The sequence below is a fragment of the Zonotrichia albicollis genome, chromosome Z (genome assembly GCF_047830755.1).
Source record: "Zonotrichia albicollis isolate bZonAlb1 chromosome Z, bZonAlb1.hap1, whole genome shotgun sequence".
NCBI lineage: Eukaryota > Metazoa > Chordata > Aves > Passeriformes > Passerellidae > Zonotrichia > Zonotrichia albicollis.
In genome coordinates this window covers 44,507,750-44,524,673 of record NC_133860.1, presented here as the reverse complement: position 1 = coordinate 44,524,673, position 16,924 = coordinate 44,507,750, and the positions used below count along the sequence as shown (strand labels likewise).

At 42.6% G+C, this 16,924-nt stretch overlaps 1 protein-coding gene across 4 annotated transcripts in view; it reads right to left on the bottom strand.

Moving 5' to 3' along the window:
- KANK1 (KN motif and ankyrin repeat domains 1) overlaps positions 1–16,924 on the bottom strand; it is a 130,239-nt gene that overhangs the window by 36,685 nt on the left and 76,630 nt on the right. For all 4 annotated transcript variants that reach the window (XM_014267998.3, XM_074533686.1, XM_014267999.3 and 1 more), the window contains one exon: positions 13,613–13,729. In XM_014267998.3, coding sequence (XP_014123473.2) covers positions 13,613–13,649 — 37 coding nt within the window. In that variant the 5' untranslated portion in view covers positions 13,650–13,729. The remainder of the gene's footprint in view (positions 1–13,612; positions 13,730–16,924) is intronic.

Genomic DNA, 16,924 nt, shown 5'->3' with positions numbered 1-16,924 from the left:
CTTTCTGCTTTTGAAGTGATGCTTTGCAGCAAATAGGTGAACAGTCCCACTCCCTTCTCTAGAGCTTTCACAATGCTGATCTTGCATGAGAAAACCCGAGCTTTTTGAAGGAAACAAACTACTCTGTATATAGGGATGAAAACACAGAGGCTACCAGAGGTGCCTGAAACCCCAAGTGCAAACTCCCTTCAGATGGCAACACTTGTGAGACAACCCGACTAACCCAGCCCCACTAAAAACATGAAGAAACCCTTCTACCCGTCCCAACTTAACATCCTGTCAGAACATCAGGGGCTGGTTTTAGCAGAGCCAGCCCCTCACCCAGGCCCATTCGAGGGTCTCACTCACCGATCCATGAGAAGCAAACCCCTGGATGTTAACGTGTTCGTTTTTCAGCAAATTAAGGCTGAAGCACACTTTCCTTTGCCTTAAAGGGACTGCACAGCCCTGACACATCAGCAGGCAGGGAGCCCAGTGGTTGCTACAGAGCATTTATTTATACTCATTTGGAATTTCCTGAGACAGTCCCAGCCCGGCAGCCAGCCCAGCCCAGCGCCAGCGGTTTCCTTCACAGCTCTTCACATGCGGTGCACTTCACGCTCAATGCCTCTGGCTCCCCAAGGGTTAACACACACGAAATTGGTAGCAGGACAAAGGAACTCTACCAAGTGACACACTAAAACGATTTTGGGTTTCTGGGCTTTTTTTTTTTTTTTTTTTTTTTTTGCTTTGGTGTGTTTGTTTTTTTTTTTGGGGGGGGGGGGGGGTGGCAGGCAGGGGTTGGTGTTGGTTTTTTTTCTGTTTTGGTGGTTTTCTTCCTGAAGAAGACAGATGTAATTCCCAAAAGAGAATTTTAATTTCAGGTCACTTCTTTTCCCCACTGTGCTCTCCCTTCCTCCCCAAGCCTTTCACCCCCACCCACCTCTCATTTCTCACTCCTACATGTGGACTGAGAGCACAGAAAGGTTCATTGATATAATTTGGGCAGAACAATTACCCTTGTTGTAACCACCACTGCTTGCAATTTTGTCTGTGTTACATACAATCCTGTTTTATTTATGCTTCTCATATGCAGGTTATAATTTGAGGGATAAAAATAAAACTTTTAGTATATGTTTTCTTTTTTTTCTAAAACACATCCAAAATATGCAAGATTTCCTTCATGTTAGCAACAACACTTTGAAAACAATGCACCATTTTTCCATATTCAATTTTTTTGTTTCCACGTAACATCAAGTATTAACTCAAGTAAGGATAATTGGAATTCTAGATGCAAGAAGACCCATTTCTCAGGATCATAAAAAGAGCTTCAAAGCCCTCAGCTCCATCTCTCTTTACCTCTACTTACAACAGTTGTTCTTAAAAGGTGACAGACTCATTTAACAAGGGCAGAGGTCCTAGGACTTCACAGGACTAAAGGAAAATAACCTTATTTTCATGTTTTTCATGCAGATTCTCAAGAACAGTTAAAAATAAAAAGGGAGGGGGAACATGAATTCTCAAAACAATTTCCAAGTTCATTGCAGACTGGAAGAGCTTTGCTTCAAACAGCTGTGCTTCAGGATCTTGTGCTGAATTGGCAGGATCAAGGTCCAAGTCCTCTGCAATACCTTCAGCTAAAATTGCAGACTTCCAATAAAAGTGTTTCCTGAATGTCTTGATAGTTTCAGTGGTATTTAATATGAAGCAAAGTAATATACAATACTTCCAGGCATCAGCTTTTGGACTCTAAAGTAGGTTCTACCCTCTAGGTAATTTAAAATTATTTCCTTGAATTACAAGTCATTGATGTATCCAGTATAAACCATGAGCTCACAAAATAAGTCTGAAGAACCCAACTTATTTCATCTATGGACCACAAAGATATTGAATTTTAAATGAACTGGGTTTGGTTTGTGCTCTAACAACCCCATGCATGAAGAAAAGCAGCTCTCCACATATTATTATTTGGGAACAGTTCCTAACCATGGTTTGAAGCTTCTGCCAGAAACCAGAAAAACTCTAGAGCAGCTGACACTCAACCCATGTTTTCAATTCAGGAAAAAAAGGAAAATTTCAGCCCTTTAAACACTGCCTGGCCAGCAAACACTTTGTGCTTGCTGCTTTTTAAGCCCTATCTTTCAACCAGCCAGGTGAGAATAAGCAGTGCAAAGCATGATTGTGTGTTAGTGGTGGGCATCTCTAGCTCCATCAGCAGGGGAGATCATTAAAACAGCCAAGTAGTTTTCTGTTGTGAAAACAAACGTGACACTTGGAATAGGGAGGTGAAGAGAAGAGAATGGCCAGAATCCAGTTGGGATTCTGCTCAGAGAAAAAAAAAAATCTTAACATTATATGGTTTCATTTTTCTAAAAAAAGACAGCAAGATATCCTGTTTAGAGAAGAACAGATTTTAGCAGCTGTCTACACATGCTCCATCTGTTTATCATTACTCTGCGGTTTTGAGGGCTCGACATTTGAACAGGCACTTTATCAAGTCATGCACCTTGAGTAGACTGTCCTCAAAACTCTGTTACTCAGCAGGCTGAAAAAGACCTCATGAGTCCATACAATAACCCAAAGCGTGTATCAGTACATCAGCCCTTGTCCAGCAATTCAAATGTGGAGTCACCAGCTAAACCTAAAGGCAAAGAGCATATACGTACTTATTTTCTTGGCCTTTGAGACCATTAAAATGTCAAATAAACTCATTCAGCTACTGTTTGCAGTAGAAACAAAACTGAGGTCAGAGCACAGCTCCCCAGCGACTAAAAAACCTAACTTGGTCAGAAGCAGAGGGAATGTAAGGTTTGGTGCATGGGCAGCCATCCAGCTGATAAATTCTTATCTAAAAAGCAGGTTATTTCACACCCCTTTTGAAAACAAAAGGCAGAGAGAGCACAATGGATCTGTGAAAGGCAATGCACGAAACACAGCTCTATAAAACACATGCATCCAACAGACCATTTCCTCAGCAATGGTGTGGCTCTGCTTGGAAAGAATGAAATAATCTGCCTGATTACAGAAATCCAGTTCAGGGGAGAACAGAGCTTGGCCATACCCTCTACTGTCAGGTTTATGTTCCTATCCCCAAAAACAGCTGCTGCATTTTGATGCAGATTGGATATGGGGTTCTTCTAGATTTTAATTTGTGAGAGAATGGGCACATGCTATTCTGTTTTTTTTTTTTTACAGCCTTCCAGAATTTGGCAGCTGGTTTCCACAGAATGATTTAAAACCTGCTAGCCACTGAGGTCAGACATGAAACTTATCTGCCCAGCCATCTCCTCTCTAGCGGATGGCTCTGGAAGGGCATAAGAAGCAAGCAAACATACTTCTTCCCTTGGTGTACAGAAACCTGCAACTCAGAGACTTCCCAAGCTGGGGTGGTGCAGGATGGGTTTTAAGTCACAGTGTCAAATACATGTTTTCAGGTGCAACTGATAAATGCTCCCCATATTATTTTTAAGTGTACATCTAGTTTGGAATCACACAGAATGAACTACAACTACTTGATATTTTGTGTATCCCCAGGTAAGTAATGCCAATCTGATTGCCTGGGAAAGCTTATGGTAAGAAGTTTTGTTGTGGGAGCAAGTAGACAATTCAAGCTTTCATATCTGGTGGGTATTTTTTTATTCTTAGAATCATAAAATCACAGAAATTTTTAGGTTGGAAAAGACCTTTATGATCATCAACTATTAACACTTTCATGTTCACCACGCGAACATGCCTGTTCCCAAGCACTGCACGTATACATCTTTTAAACACCTTCAGAGATGGTGTTTCCACCACTTCCCGGAGAAGCCTGTTCCAAACTTGGCAACCATTTTGGTGGAGAATTCCTATCCAACCTTCCCCGGCACAACTTGAGGCCTTTGCCTCACATCACTTGTTCTGTAGGAGAAGAGGCTGACCCCCACCTGGCTACCCTCTCCTTTCTGGCAGTTGTAGAGAGTGATACAGTCCTCCTGAGCCTTCTTTTCTTCAGGCCAAACAACTCCAGCTCCCTTAGCTACTCCTTAAACAACTTGTGTTCCAGACCCTTCCCGAGCTCTACTGCCCTTCTGTGGTCTCTCTCCAGCACCACCATATCCTTCTTGGAGTGAGAGGCCCAGAAATGCACCCAGGATTTGAGGTGTGGTCTCACCAGCACTGAGTATAGGGAACAATCCCTGCCCTGCTCCTGCTGCCACAGCATTGCTGACACAGGCCAGGATGCCATTGGCCTTCTTGGCCACCTGGGCACTGCTGGCTCATGCTCAGCTGCTGTCACCAGCACCCCCAGGGCCTTTTCCTGGGGCAGCTTTGCAGCCACTCTGCCCCAGCCTGTGGCACTGCCTGGGCTTGCTGTGACCCAAGGGCAGGACCCAGCACTGGGCCTTGTTGAACCTCACACCACTGGGCTCAGCCACGATCCAGCCTGTCCAGATCCCTCTGCAGAGCCTTCCTGCTCTCCAGCAGATCAACACTTCTGCTGGAGTTGGTGTTGTCTCTAAACTGCTTGATATACCCTCATCCAGATCATCCATAAAAACCTCAAACAGAACTGGCCCCAGTACTGAGCCCTGGGGAACACCACTGGTGACCGGCAACCAGCTGGATGTAACTCCATCCATCAGCATCCTCCAGCTTGAGGCCTGGCCATCCAGATCGTTTTTCACCCAGTGAGCAGTGGGTAAAGCCACTGAGCCATGAGCAGCCTATTTCTCCAGGAGAATGCTGTGGGAAACAGTGTCAAAGGCTCACTTAGTCCTGGCAGAAACATCCACAACCTTTCCCTCATCCACTAAGCAAGTCACCTTGTCAGACAAGGAGATAAAGTCAGTTTACCAGGACATCACACGGTAGCAGGATTGACGATGGACAGTAAAGCTGGACTGGATGAAGAGATACTACACACAGTTTCACAGAGAGATGTCTCTCCTGCTGCGGTGATGGTGACTTGTTCTGTGGGCTGAAATGGGGTGGCTGAGCCACATTTATGTTTGCAGAGTTTTAGTCTTACAACTTTTCTCTGTAAAGGGACAGATAAGTAATTTTCTCAAAATTGTCAACATTGCATTTTCCAGAGCACTGAAAATGGGTTGTGAGGAAGCAGAGGCAGAGGAAGGTTGGGTATCAGTCTACACTCTTCAGAGTACAGACTTGGAGAAGTCCCTTTGCATCCCTGGAGAGAGCTGGGGAGAAACCAAGCACTGGAAAAAGGCACTGAGTATTAGGGAGCAAAAAGGGAAGGACAAGCATCCTGGACGGCAGACACAGTGTCTGAGAGAGAGGAAGGGAACAGGGCTGTAACTAATGATGACGAGGGAGAATGGTGAAAGTCTAAAGGGTGATGCAGTGGGTGCACAGCCATGTAAGCACACTTGGGTCCTGACAATCTTACAAGCTATGTAACAGTCATCTGTCTCCACATACAAAAAACAGACAACAGAAGCAGAAGAGAAGAGAATGATTCTAGACAGGAATACCTTTTTTAAATTTTGTAACTTAAGATATGGAAAAAGATATCTAAAATTAAAGAATCTGCTGGAGGGAGGGGAGAAGAGGAAAGGGGGAGAAAGAACTTAGCCATGGGCTTATTGAAGTAAAAAAACCCTGGTGACATTTTTAAGTCCTTGAAACCTGACTGCCCTGATCTAACCTTTATGCTTGTATCATATGCAAATATTAGTCTACTTTTTTCAACCATGGCCATGCGCTTCACTTTATTTTCTTGCGCTGTACTGGTTTTTTTTGAAAGCTGCACATTTTAGATTTATGAAGCAGTGTACGTGAAGTGTTAAAAATTGACCTATTTACTAGTATTAGACCTGAAATTCCAGTAACAGCAGCAGAGTTGCATAAGTGTTTCCTTTCTATTACTTGATCTGCAAACCATATGACAGTGCTCCAGGCAGAGGTCGGTTGTGTGGAGCAAGGGTAGGGAAAGGGCTAGGAATACACCAACATGCCCCTCAGCACTAAGAGACTGCTCCAGACAAGGGATGTCTGGTTTACATAGGGAGTACTGTCTGCTCCCAATTATCAGGTAATTTGATCCTCATCCTAATCTGACCAAACCTTCAAACTCAGATATTAAAAAGTCTGTGGCCCCTCTCTTCCCCCCCCTGCCCCCCTGCAGCTTTCAAACAAATACAGAAGGGCAAAACTATCACAGACAGGCCCTTATATATGTTGAAGGAAATCAACAGACTGTTATAAAGAAAAAAGATACAAGAATATATTAATTTTAAAAAGAGGAAACAGGTCTGTAAAACATTAATTACAGTGCAAGATAACTAGGGAGGAGACATTGGGCAAAATAAAGGGATGGACTGTGAGAAGGGGTAAGGGTCACATTACCTACTTCTATAGGTCAGAAGGTTTTGCAAAAGGTAGGGAAGGACAGACAGAAAACATGAATGAGTATGACTAGATTGCACACTCACTTACCTCTCCAAGCGTCTGAGCATTTAGTTTTGTCAAAGTCTATGTGAAGAGTCAGAAGAAGAAAGTTTTCAGCTCTTTTCTGAGCAGACAGCACAGCTTTGACAGCCTAGTCCAAAATCAGTAAGAAGTCACAAAAACTTCCAAATTGGATAAAAAAGAACAAATAAGAGACTGAGAATATGCTCTAAAGAGTTTTAGAGAGATAGGGAGCAGAAGAGCCCTTTTTAGACCTGGTAGATCTGCTATTTCCCCCCAGACACCCCAACCTATATCCCACAGCAGAGGTCAACCACTGCTTTCTGCCAATGTGGTAAGTGTAATTTCTGGATGAAATCAGAGGAGGGAATGACAGAAATAAAAAGAGGAGGACAGACACAAGCATGCTGTTGTCCCAAAGCTCAGAGCTGGTTACACTGGGACATCCTGGCAGAAATAGTACTCTGCTACCAAGGGGAGTCATGTTACCAGAGGAAGGAAATGGAGATACAGCAGCAATGCCAACGTGGGAAGTCCAAGTGCTCCCTCAGCCCCTAAAAGTGCTGTGGAAACATGATACAGGAAGGGCTGCCCTTCTGTCAACTCTAATACAAAGGCTTACAAATGGCTCAAAAGAGAGGGAGGAGAGAGGTGACCACTACAAGGAGCTTCTCAAGGACTTCTGCTCCAGTAGTAACCCTCCTGTAAGGAACATGTCTAAATGTAGGCACTCACGTGTTTACAAACAGAACGACAAGCAACTGTCATCAGGCTATTTTCATCCAAGATCCAAGTAATTTTCCTGAGGGACCATATACTTTTAAAGTGAATAAAATATCTTCCCTTCCCACAGGGAGGAGATTCATATGCATTATTCACTAAATGCCTTTTAAATGCAGAATAATCTGGGAAGTGAGGAATACTGTAGAATAGTTTTGGGGAAAATTTACTGAGTTGTGTGTCTTGTAAGTGGGGAAAGGCAGACAATGAAGAGAGAATAATTTTTCATGTCTGGAAAAAGTTCATTCTTGGTGTTTTTCCTGTGACAGGTGCCTGTCCTGTTTCTGGTGCTTGCTCCTTACCCTCACCCCAGCTGCCACCAGACAGTGCAAAGCAGTGACTTCCACCACAAGAACTTGGGGGTTTTATCAATGTTAATCTCCAGTTCAGTAAGGCTGCATGGTACCACAAACAGCAATATGTGCCTGTTGAGTCCCTAGAAAACCCTAAAATACAAGATGAGCACCCTTAGCTGCCTCCCAGGGTGTAAAGGACATGAATTTCCACAGGGAGCAGCAGCAGGCCACAGGAGAACGTCCAGATGCTGCACACACAAGTATATCACAACATCCCAGGGAAGGAAAGCATTGCCCCATGAGGAAGCTTTCATAAGTGAGAATGAACACAGTCCTCTGCCCCAGCTCCAGAAAGTAATCCAGAACAAGACACAACTGCAGTAATCCCTGACAAAAAGACAGGTCAATTAAACCTCTTCTTTTTCTCAAGGCCACTTTGTCCTCCTGCAGAGCATCAGCATCTGCATATCATTGTTTTGTATCTTGGGCCATCTCTTTCCCACCACATGCAATCTCCATTTCTAAGGACTGGGCTATCCAGAGCAGACTCCTATGTCCCCAGATTCCAATGACGCTGTATTTAAGATATTCTTTTTTTGTATTTAAGGTACTTCCTGATGCCTACCTTTCCACCAGAATCCAAAATCAGACCTGTAGCACTGGTCAACAACTTTGGGCAACAACTCCTGAGTAAAAGAAGATGTGTGGTCACTGGCCCTCTGCAGTCCCATAAAGGCCTTTAAGTTGGGCAAATGCAAGTCAGTAAATTTTTAAGCTTTCTGCTGCAGGGGCAAATGCATCTTTGGATTACAGTCATCAACTAGAAGTTGCAGAAGCAATTACTAATTCAAGTAAAAAGATGCATTCACTGTGAGATCACGTGCTTCAGCTCCAGCCATCTGTCCTTAAGGCAAATCTGGCATCAGTGAAATGTACTACAGCGCACTGATGAAAATTTTGATATGACTTGTGATAGAGATTATGTGAAATCACTGGAGGCTCACTCACCCTTCTCCCCACAGATTTCAGGGTCCCACCCTAGCTTGTTTTTAAATACTGGGCACCACCGGAGTGACTCACAGGATCACTTGTGGGTGAGGCTCCTGCTGGATCCCAGTGACAGCTGTCTGCCCATCCCAAAAGCTGAAGACTGCAGGCCAATGGAGCAGGCTCTCCTGATGGCAAGAGCCTTTCACCAGCTACTAAAACACACACTTGGGCATACACCCATCTCCATTAATTCTGAAAATTACTCGAAACAGACTTGGAGCAGGGAGCATGGTAGGGGAGGAATAGGTTTAAATGGTCTGTCATCACACAGTCCTGACTCAAACAAATTGTCCTTGCATGACTGATTAGGTAAAAAGACAAACTCTCCTGAATCCTGGTCACTTGCATCTGTTAAACAAAGTAAACTCAGAGGCTGCTGAGCGCAGAGGTGGTTGTGGCAGTAGCACTGCAGCCATGCCACAGTGACAGCCACCATGCAGGAAGCAGTGAGAGCGGCTGGCAGCTGGCTCCCAGGGCAGGCACCTGCACCACTCAGGAGGAAAGGCTCCAGAAGATGGACTACTGCATGGCAATCAAACACTTTCAACTGCTAACTCACTTAGGTGTGTAAGCTCCCAGATGAATAGTCTGTAATGAAGAATGGTGGATATTCTGCATAAGTTAGTAACAGCGGTAATGTTCTGGTGCACACTTTCTGCTTGGACTATATTTACATCATGAGGCTAGAAATAATGCAAAATTCTGTGCATATTACCCAAAATGAATGAAGAAAATGGAATCAATTTACAGAGGGACTGTAAATCAAATAATACAGTAACTGAAAGAAAAGTGTGTCTACACATCTTTGTTAAGAGTTGTTACAAATCAATGCAGAGGATGTGTATGATTAAAACATTTGCTCTAAGTAAATGTTCTATTTACCGGCCTCAATTAAAAGGGTTAATAAGTTAACTGGGGTTTTCATAATACTTTTCAACAGTTGCTTAAGCATTTATATACCAGCAGATGGAAAACACATTTATTAAACATTTGGTCTTTGAGTCATGCTGACGTTAGTATCTCAAACAAAATTAATTCAGGCAGCAGCTTTTCGTAATGGCCTCATTCTCTGACTAACTGGTGTATAGTTATAACTTTATATAGGAGTTAAGAAAACAGCTCAGATACAAAGAAAATCTGACCAGAAGCTCCAGTGTAACTGTGCACATATGAAATAACTAGAGGATGCCAGGCTGCTGCAGAGGAAACAGTGGTCCAGATATGATTTGTATCTCTCATCAAAGCACCTGTGGTCCCACAGCCCTGGCTTGCTGCAAGGAATGGAGGTGGATGCCCAGATCAGTGAGTGAAAAGAGAGAAAAGAGTACACTGGAAGCAAAGACACTTGACAGCTGCAGACTGGCTATCACAGCAGCAGTTCCTTGCTTTACAGGTGCACTAACGGTGAAAATGGTGTACAGGTGCTGCAATGCCACTGCTTTCAGAATTGTGCAGGAATCTAAAGCATGGAGCAGAGTTAAACATGCAGGTAAACAGTTCAAATGAATGTGTTTGCAGGATGCTGTGCTTCTGTATGTAGAGAAGCATAAAAATGGAGTGGGAAGGCATGGAAACATAAATCCACACACTAAATTGAGGAGAAGGCAGAGACAAAAGGGAGGAAAGAGAAAAGAGCAGGGAAATCTCCGACCCTGCATACAGAAAATAATATGCATTTGCTTTACAGCAGAAGTAAAGAAAGGGTTTGTGCAACAGCTTTGCTATACTGACCCCTGCAGCCCATCCTACTCAAGAAAAGTGGAAATGCTTTTTTATGTCTGTTAATAAAAAACTAACAATTCTCCAGTCTCTGAATGTAGAGAATGAGGTCCTTAGGGAAGTAAAATAAAACATGCTTTTTATTATGATTAATGACAAAACCAGTTTTTAGTCCTTTATCTTTTCTAAATCTAAATCCTATGTTTGTTTTGCTGCTTCCTTGTTTTCCACATCAGAATAAATAGAATTAGACTGGAAGTTTATTCCATTCAGTGCCTTTCAGAACTTGTGTTTTGAAAAGCAAGTTTTCACAAAGAGGTTGTTAGTGAAAGAGTGAAAATCCATCCAGAGCTATTTCCAAACTGCCCTGTAAGTTTTCTGCTCGTGCATTGTGCTTTTTGTAGCTGACTGGGAGACATTTCTACAGATATTACTACAGAAATGAGAGCAGAGCCTCATTAAATAGATGAATTATGCATCAGTCCTAGCAAGCACAGAAGCTAACAATTACTGGAAGTTTCACCCAGCAGTTAATGGAGACACTAATACTATTTAGAGAAACAATCACCTCATTTATTTTTTCTTGTACTATGCAAAGAGAAATTAATTTGTATCGTGTACCAAACCAACTGCAGACTCCCAACAGGGTATTTCCCAGCTCCCAAGGCAGCTTCTTGGATGACTGCACAGCATGCTCTGGACTTGCACTACACTCCTTGACCCTGGTGAGTTTACTGGACTGAGCAGTGAGCTCACATGCCACCAGGGAAAACTAAACAGTTATCCAGAACCTATAACTAAACACTATCCAGCACCTCATAAAATACAGCAAATTCTCCTGCAAGCACCAATTTATTCAGCTCTTTTCTGAGCAGAGAGCACTGCTTTGACAGCCTGGTCTAAAATCAGTAAGAAGTCACAAAAACTTCCAAATTGGATAAAAAAGAACAAATAAGCTTGCAGCCCAAAGAAATACAGTTCACTACAAGACCTCTGTGCAATGAAACTGTGAACAGAGTGATAAAATTTTGAAGTCAGCAGCAAACAAAACTATTGACAAACAATACTGAAGCATAAATCACACTCTCTGTCATTTATTCACCACATTTAGGGTTAATGTCTTTACTGAGATAGGCAAGAGACGGAGAAACTTATGATAGGTGCTTTCATGATAAAGTCATCACTTGCTTTGTAGTTTATCACCTATACACACTCACTAAAATATTTACAGCAAATCTACTTCCCATAAATATCCCTTTTAAAAAAATCTCTATGCAAATACAAAGTAGCTAGATCCTTTCATGGAAACAAGTTCCAAATTCAAGCATTCCCCGACAGATTTCATCTGCAGCAGCCGTAGTCCATATAGGCTTGTACACTGAAAAAAAATTACCGAAATGGCACATAGGCATAATTATTTGATAGTGCAAGTACTCACATTCTCGAGTTAACCAAAGCAAACCACTGCTTGCTTCTTAGTCACTTCATACTTGAATGAAGCTGAACATGTGGTCAGACTTGCCAAAATATTCAAGTAACATAAATGCGGCTTAGTAGTCCCTAACAAGTCTTTCTAGTTCTTTTTCCTGCTGCTGATTGATTCAGAGGGAGCAGAAAACACCACCCCTGAAGTTTGTCTTTCCACTCGCAGAGCTCCATGCAATTAAGAAACTTGCTTCAGTACCTCCAACGCCCAGATCAGTTCCTGCTCATCCAAAGGCATTCTCTCCCAGGCAGCACAGCAGCACAACAAATCACAGGTATTTGCCACCCAATATTTTGTCTATTATGAACTGCTGAGGATTTGGAGACACGGGCGTACATAGCTGCATGTTAGAACACCGACCTCAAGGGTTTGCAAAGCCAACAAGTCCTGACAGTATCTGCAAAATGTTGTCCAATTTAGTTCTGAATTAAATACTCATAATTTATTAGAGCGTCTTTCTACGAATAAGGGAACAAACAGCTTTATCCTGCAAGAAGCCTTGTTTGCATAACAATCCTGAAACTAAAACTTCATCCTGCAGTAACAGCACAAGCATTTAGCTTCTTTTAGACTTACACATCAGCCCACCAACTTTTTCAATAGACAACTCTACTGCAGGTAGAAAAAAGATTAGTAAAGCAATGAGTAACACTCTATGCACAATTTTTCTTTCCTTGTAAGCAGAGGAAATTTTTCTGCATGACTTAAGTTAAAGGCATATTACAAACAAAAGTCAAGTTACATGGGGGGTTTAGGCAGCAAACAGCTACAGTTAAGGCAGACACCAGAGGTTCTGCAGTCCACCTTTTCAAAAGAGTTACTGAAGGTTACAAAAGGATATGGTTTCTATCTTAAAGAATATACTTCCAATTATATAAAAGGGGGTGGGGGAAGGGAATAGAAATACCTTATTTCAGCAGTCTCAAAATTCAACAAGATTGGTAAATTTAACCTTAAATCATCAACAGATAATAGTAATTCAAAGACTTAATTCAACTTTCGCTAGCTTTTAAAAAACACTTGTTTTGCATAAACTACACATAGAGACACTCCGTATTTCTAATATCCTGCACACAAAATGTTTTAATCCCATGCTCTAATTAGAATAATTCTACAGTGAGCACAGTGAGCAACTCACAAGCTCCTGCCATGTACTTGACATTTTCCGTGTAATCCTACTGTAACAACCTCAGCTTTAGTGAGCTAAAACTATATTTGTGCAGTGATCAGAAGAGGAAAATATTGACATAACTGCAGGAGGAACACTGCTGCTGTGTTGTTATCAGTTGTTCTGCAATTTCTGCCCCCTCCTGACCTGCCAGCCCTCCTCAGCAACCTTTGAACATGCCAAGCAATCCATATCACAGAGTATCACAAAACCAAAACAGTTCAGGAAGTTCTTAAAAAATAATAAAAAAGTGAACACCAGTTCAGGATATTGCCTGAGAAATGTTTTTATGCTTTGCAGAGAAGCAAGCAACAAAAATTAGACTGATCAGTAAGGGTGACCAGGAAGGGCTGGGGATTTGATGCATTAAGAGTTGATGAATCTCACAAATTATTACAGACTCAGTGTAACAGCCACATGATTCTGCAGCAAAGCCCTAGGCCTCCCAGAGCCTAGAGTAAGCCCCTGTAGGTCCTTGAGAGCAGACGACACTGCATGCTGAATGACTGAGTGCCAGCCCTTAAGTCTTCCCAAACTACTTTGCACACTATAAATATTTAAAAGATTATTGAGGTGGGGGATGGGGGGTGAACAGATGGGCTCTGATCTACCAGGAAACTGTTTTTCAGTATTTAAACTGCCATTACTTCCTTTTCCTGCTCGCACAATGTAAGAATTCTTTTAATTAATAATCCAAAGGGGGAAGCGTTGCCGGTCGGTTACCTGTAGCACTGCCGTTAGTATTTGCTGGGTAGGCCATGTTTGCTCAGTGACACATCCACAGCTAGGCTGCTTAGTGTCATGCAAATGCCATGCATCAAGTCCAACCAGACATGCAACCTGGAACAAACAAGTAAAAAGCAGTTAAAAACATATAGTTTTAAGAAGTTAGGTACATTAAGCAGTAGTAAAGTCTCTCTTCAATGCAAAACTTCAGCACAGCACTAGCATGCTCCTCTTAAATCAGCATCCTATTTATCACAAACCCCAAGGGTGTCCAAGTGACTGAAGCTGAACTGTGGCTCTCTAACAACCTCTGGATCTGTTGTCAGTGAGGATGTAATTAACTGAATCTGAAATTGGCCTTGGATTTTCTGTCCTGCCTTCAACTTTTTTGCAGCTGGTCTCTAAACTCCCCTGTACCGCTGCAGATTCCTCATTTGCAGGCATGTGTATAAAATTTTAGATCACCCAGTGTCTTGCGAAGGCAGGGTTAGAGAATTTTTTAGGTGAAGAGCACCTCCAGAAGCACTGTACCAGCGAGCAGTTTCTGAGCTCAGATGTCCCCCTGGGGAGGTGAGGGTAGAAGCCTGAGATGCAGCCAGAGCAGGCATCTCTGCCTGACAAACCCAGACACCAGCAGCTACTGTATGGAAGCCAGCAGGGTGGGGGGACCAGAGGAGGCATGGACACTGTCAGGAATGGTGCTCAGCTGGCTACAAGACCTCTCCACTGCAAATTCCAGCAGCAATGGGTTCTCTGGGTGCGATGTTTTCTTCCAACCCGCACATGGCAGATTGAACCAATAAGCAGCATTTGCCTGAAGCTCATGCTGCAGGTACAGAAAAAGAGCACTGTCTCTTGGGTGGGTGGCTGCCGAGATGAAGCCAAATGAGAGGCAGAGGCCAAACCAGCAGCAGTTCTGTGGTTTGCTGGCTGACTCGGCAAAGCCAGAATTGTTGGCTCTGCAGTAGGGCTCCTGTTCCTTCTTCCCTGCCCACCTTCAGTGCAGGGGGCAGCCTGATCACAGATCTCACTTCAGGACAGAAGATCTGACTCATCTGGGGCTGCAGAGATGCCTCTTCCTGAGTCTGCTTTGAGTTTTCTACAGTCCAAACGGCATTTTATTTTGTTTACTCAGATAGGTGGAGCTTAGGCATATGAACAACACGCTGCTTTGCTGACCCCCATCTGATTTGGGCTGACAACACCTCAAGAAACTAGTCACATTTTTCCAATTATATTTGATTGAGCTCTGATAGTATGTGCAGGAAAGTATTTAAAAGCTAAGCAGATTAGCAAAGAAAAAGAAAACCAAGAAATTAATGAGTGCAGGCACCATGTGAATTTGAGTCAGAGATACACTGCCTGACAACGAAGACTGGCTGCCTTCTATGACAGAGCTCCATCATACAAGCTAATACCACTTTGCTTTCTCCTTCAAGAACACAAATACCTTTATTTTTAGTACAGTCCTAATATCAATTTTCCAAGAATGCAGAAGGAGCTTCATTGCAATTCCTCCTCCCCTAGCTCTGCCTTATACACTGACGTTTGCCGTCTCTTGTTCAGTGGAGGGCAGAGCATGAAGCTGCTATAAAGATATAAGTGAAAGGCTACGAACAGCAATATAAGGCAGGAATCCAACACAGGCCATGATGCATAGAGGCCCATCACAAGATTGCTGGCCTAATGATAATTATAAAATTTCTGAAACAATGAAGCATGGCAAAAAAAAAAAAAAAAAAGAAAGAAAAAAAAAAGAAAAACGTTGCTGGCAGAGTTTGCAGCTGGGGCAGCAGTTTTAAACATGTGAGCTTTTAGGAAAATATTAACTACTTCCTTTCAAACAGAGAAATTTTAAAGCATCACTCCCATTACTGCTTGCCGAAGGATATAAAGTTATTCATTTAAGCTAAAGACAGGCAATTTTTACTGAGCCCCAGTGAATGCTTACTAAAAAATTATCGTCAGCCTCCATGTGAAATTCAGGTTGTGTCCTGAAGCTCAGGACAGCCTCTGTCTCAGGGCAGGCTGCACTTAGCAGGGTATCAATCTCTGTCATTGCAACCAAGGGTAAAGGAAACTGAATTTATTTACCCACTTCTAATTTGTTCAGCACAGCTCTGTGCTGTCTCGGTAGCACTGTAACAAGAGGTACACTTCCCTGCTTTCAATACATCCCCTGTACAAGGGGAGACCTGAGAGCATAGCATGCTCCCAGGGATGGGTACGGACAGGTGGGTGGGAGGGGATCCTGCGGGGGGAGACATCTCTTTTAGGTGCACTGCAGTCCCAAGCATGAGTGGATCAACCACAAAAATGAGGCCTGACTGCGGCGTGCCTCATCATGGGTTTAAAAGTAAAATCTGTTACAGTCACCATTCTCAGGCACAATGAGGAGAGCTTCCCAATAGCAAGAAAGAAATGTAATTGAGGTGAGAATTGAGACAAAGTTAATAAAAATAATGCTGAAAATCTAAACAAGGTCTGAGATCTCCATTTTGTTGTGGCTTGAAGAGATGAAATTGACCTGGTACAAACGGCCTGGTGAGTATGCTTCTGCCAATTTCAAAGCTATGCAGGCTCAAGTACCTCAAGCAAACTCACTGGCTGCTTCTGAGCTTTAGTGACAATTAATAAAATAATTCAGGAAGCAAATTCAGTCCAACAGATAGAAGAAAATGAAGAAAAGAAAGGAAAACATAGGATCTAATAACTTGTTAGCTAAGTAAAATAATTTATTCCTATATTTTTTGGTATGGTAGGTTGGTTTAGATTTTTTTGTTTTGTTTTTTGTTTGTTTGTTTTATATTACATGTAGCAGGACTTGAAATTCTGTCTAGTAAACAGCTCTTCAACTACAGAAAAAAATCTAATCTAGCTCAGCAAACTCATGGAAGAAGGGAATTTTGCTAAAATGTGCTTTGAGCCATACATCAGGAACTGAATTCCTGAAATTGCAGCAGCACATACATGGATCATTTTTAGAATTGTGCCACATGTGATTCCCCAGCTGCACACACCCCAGAAGCTGCATTTGGACACAAGTCTCTTATGTGGGTGAGGCACAGCAAAATACCAGAGAGGAGGAAAACTTAGTCTCCTCTACAGCAAAGCATATTCTCCAGCAGAGACATCTTAAACAAGAAAATTACTAGAGGAGCTTGTATATTCCAGTCCCTAGTCTTCAACTCTTTGCCTATGTGTTTTTACATGCTCAACCCATGCTTGCCTGTGAATACTGTGATTTACAGATCCTAGGGCAAATGCAAAACAAGCAGAGACTAGCTGTATGAAGAGTTATTGCTCAAT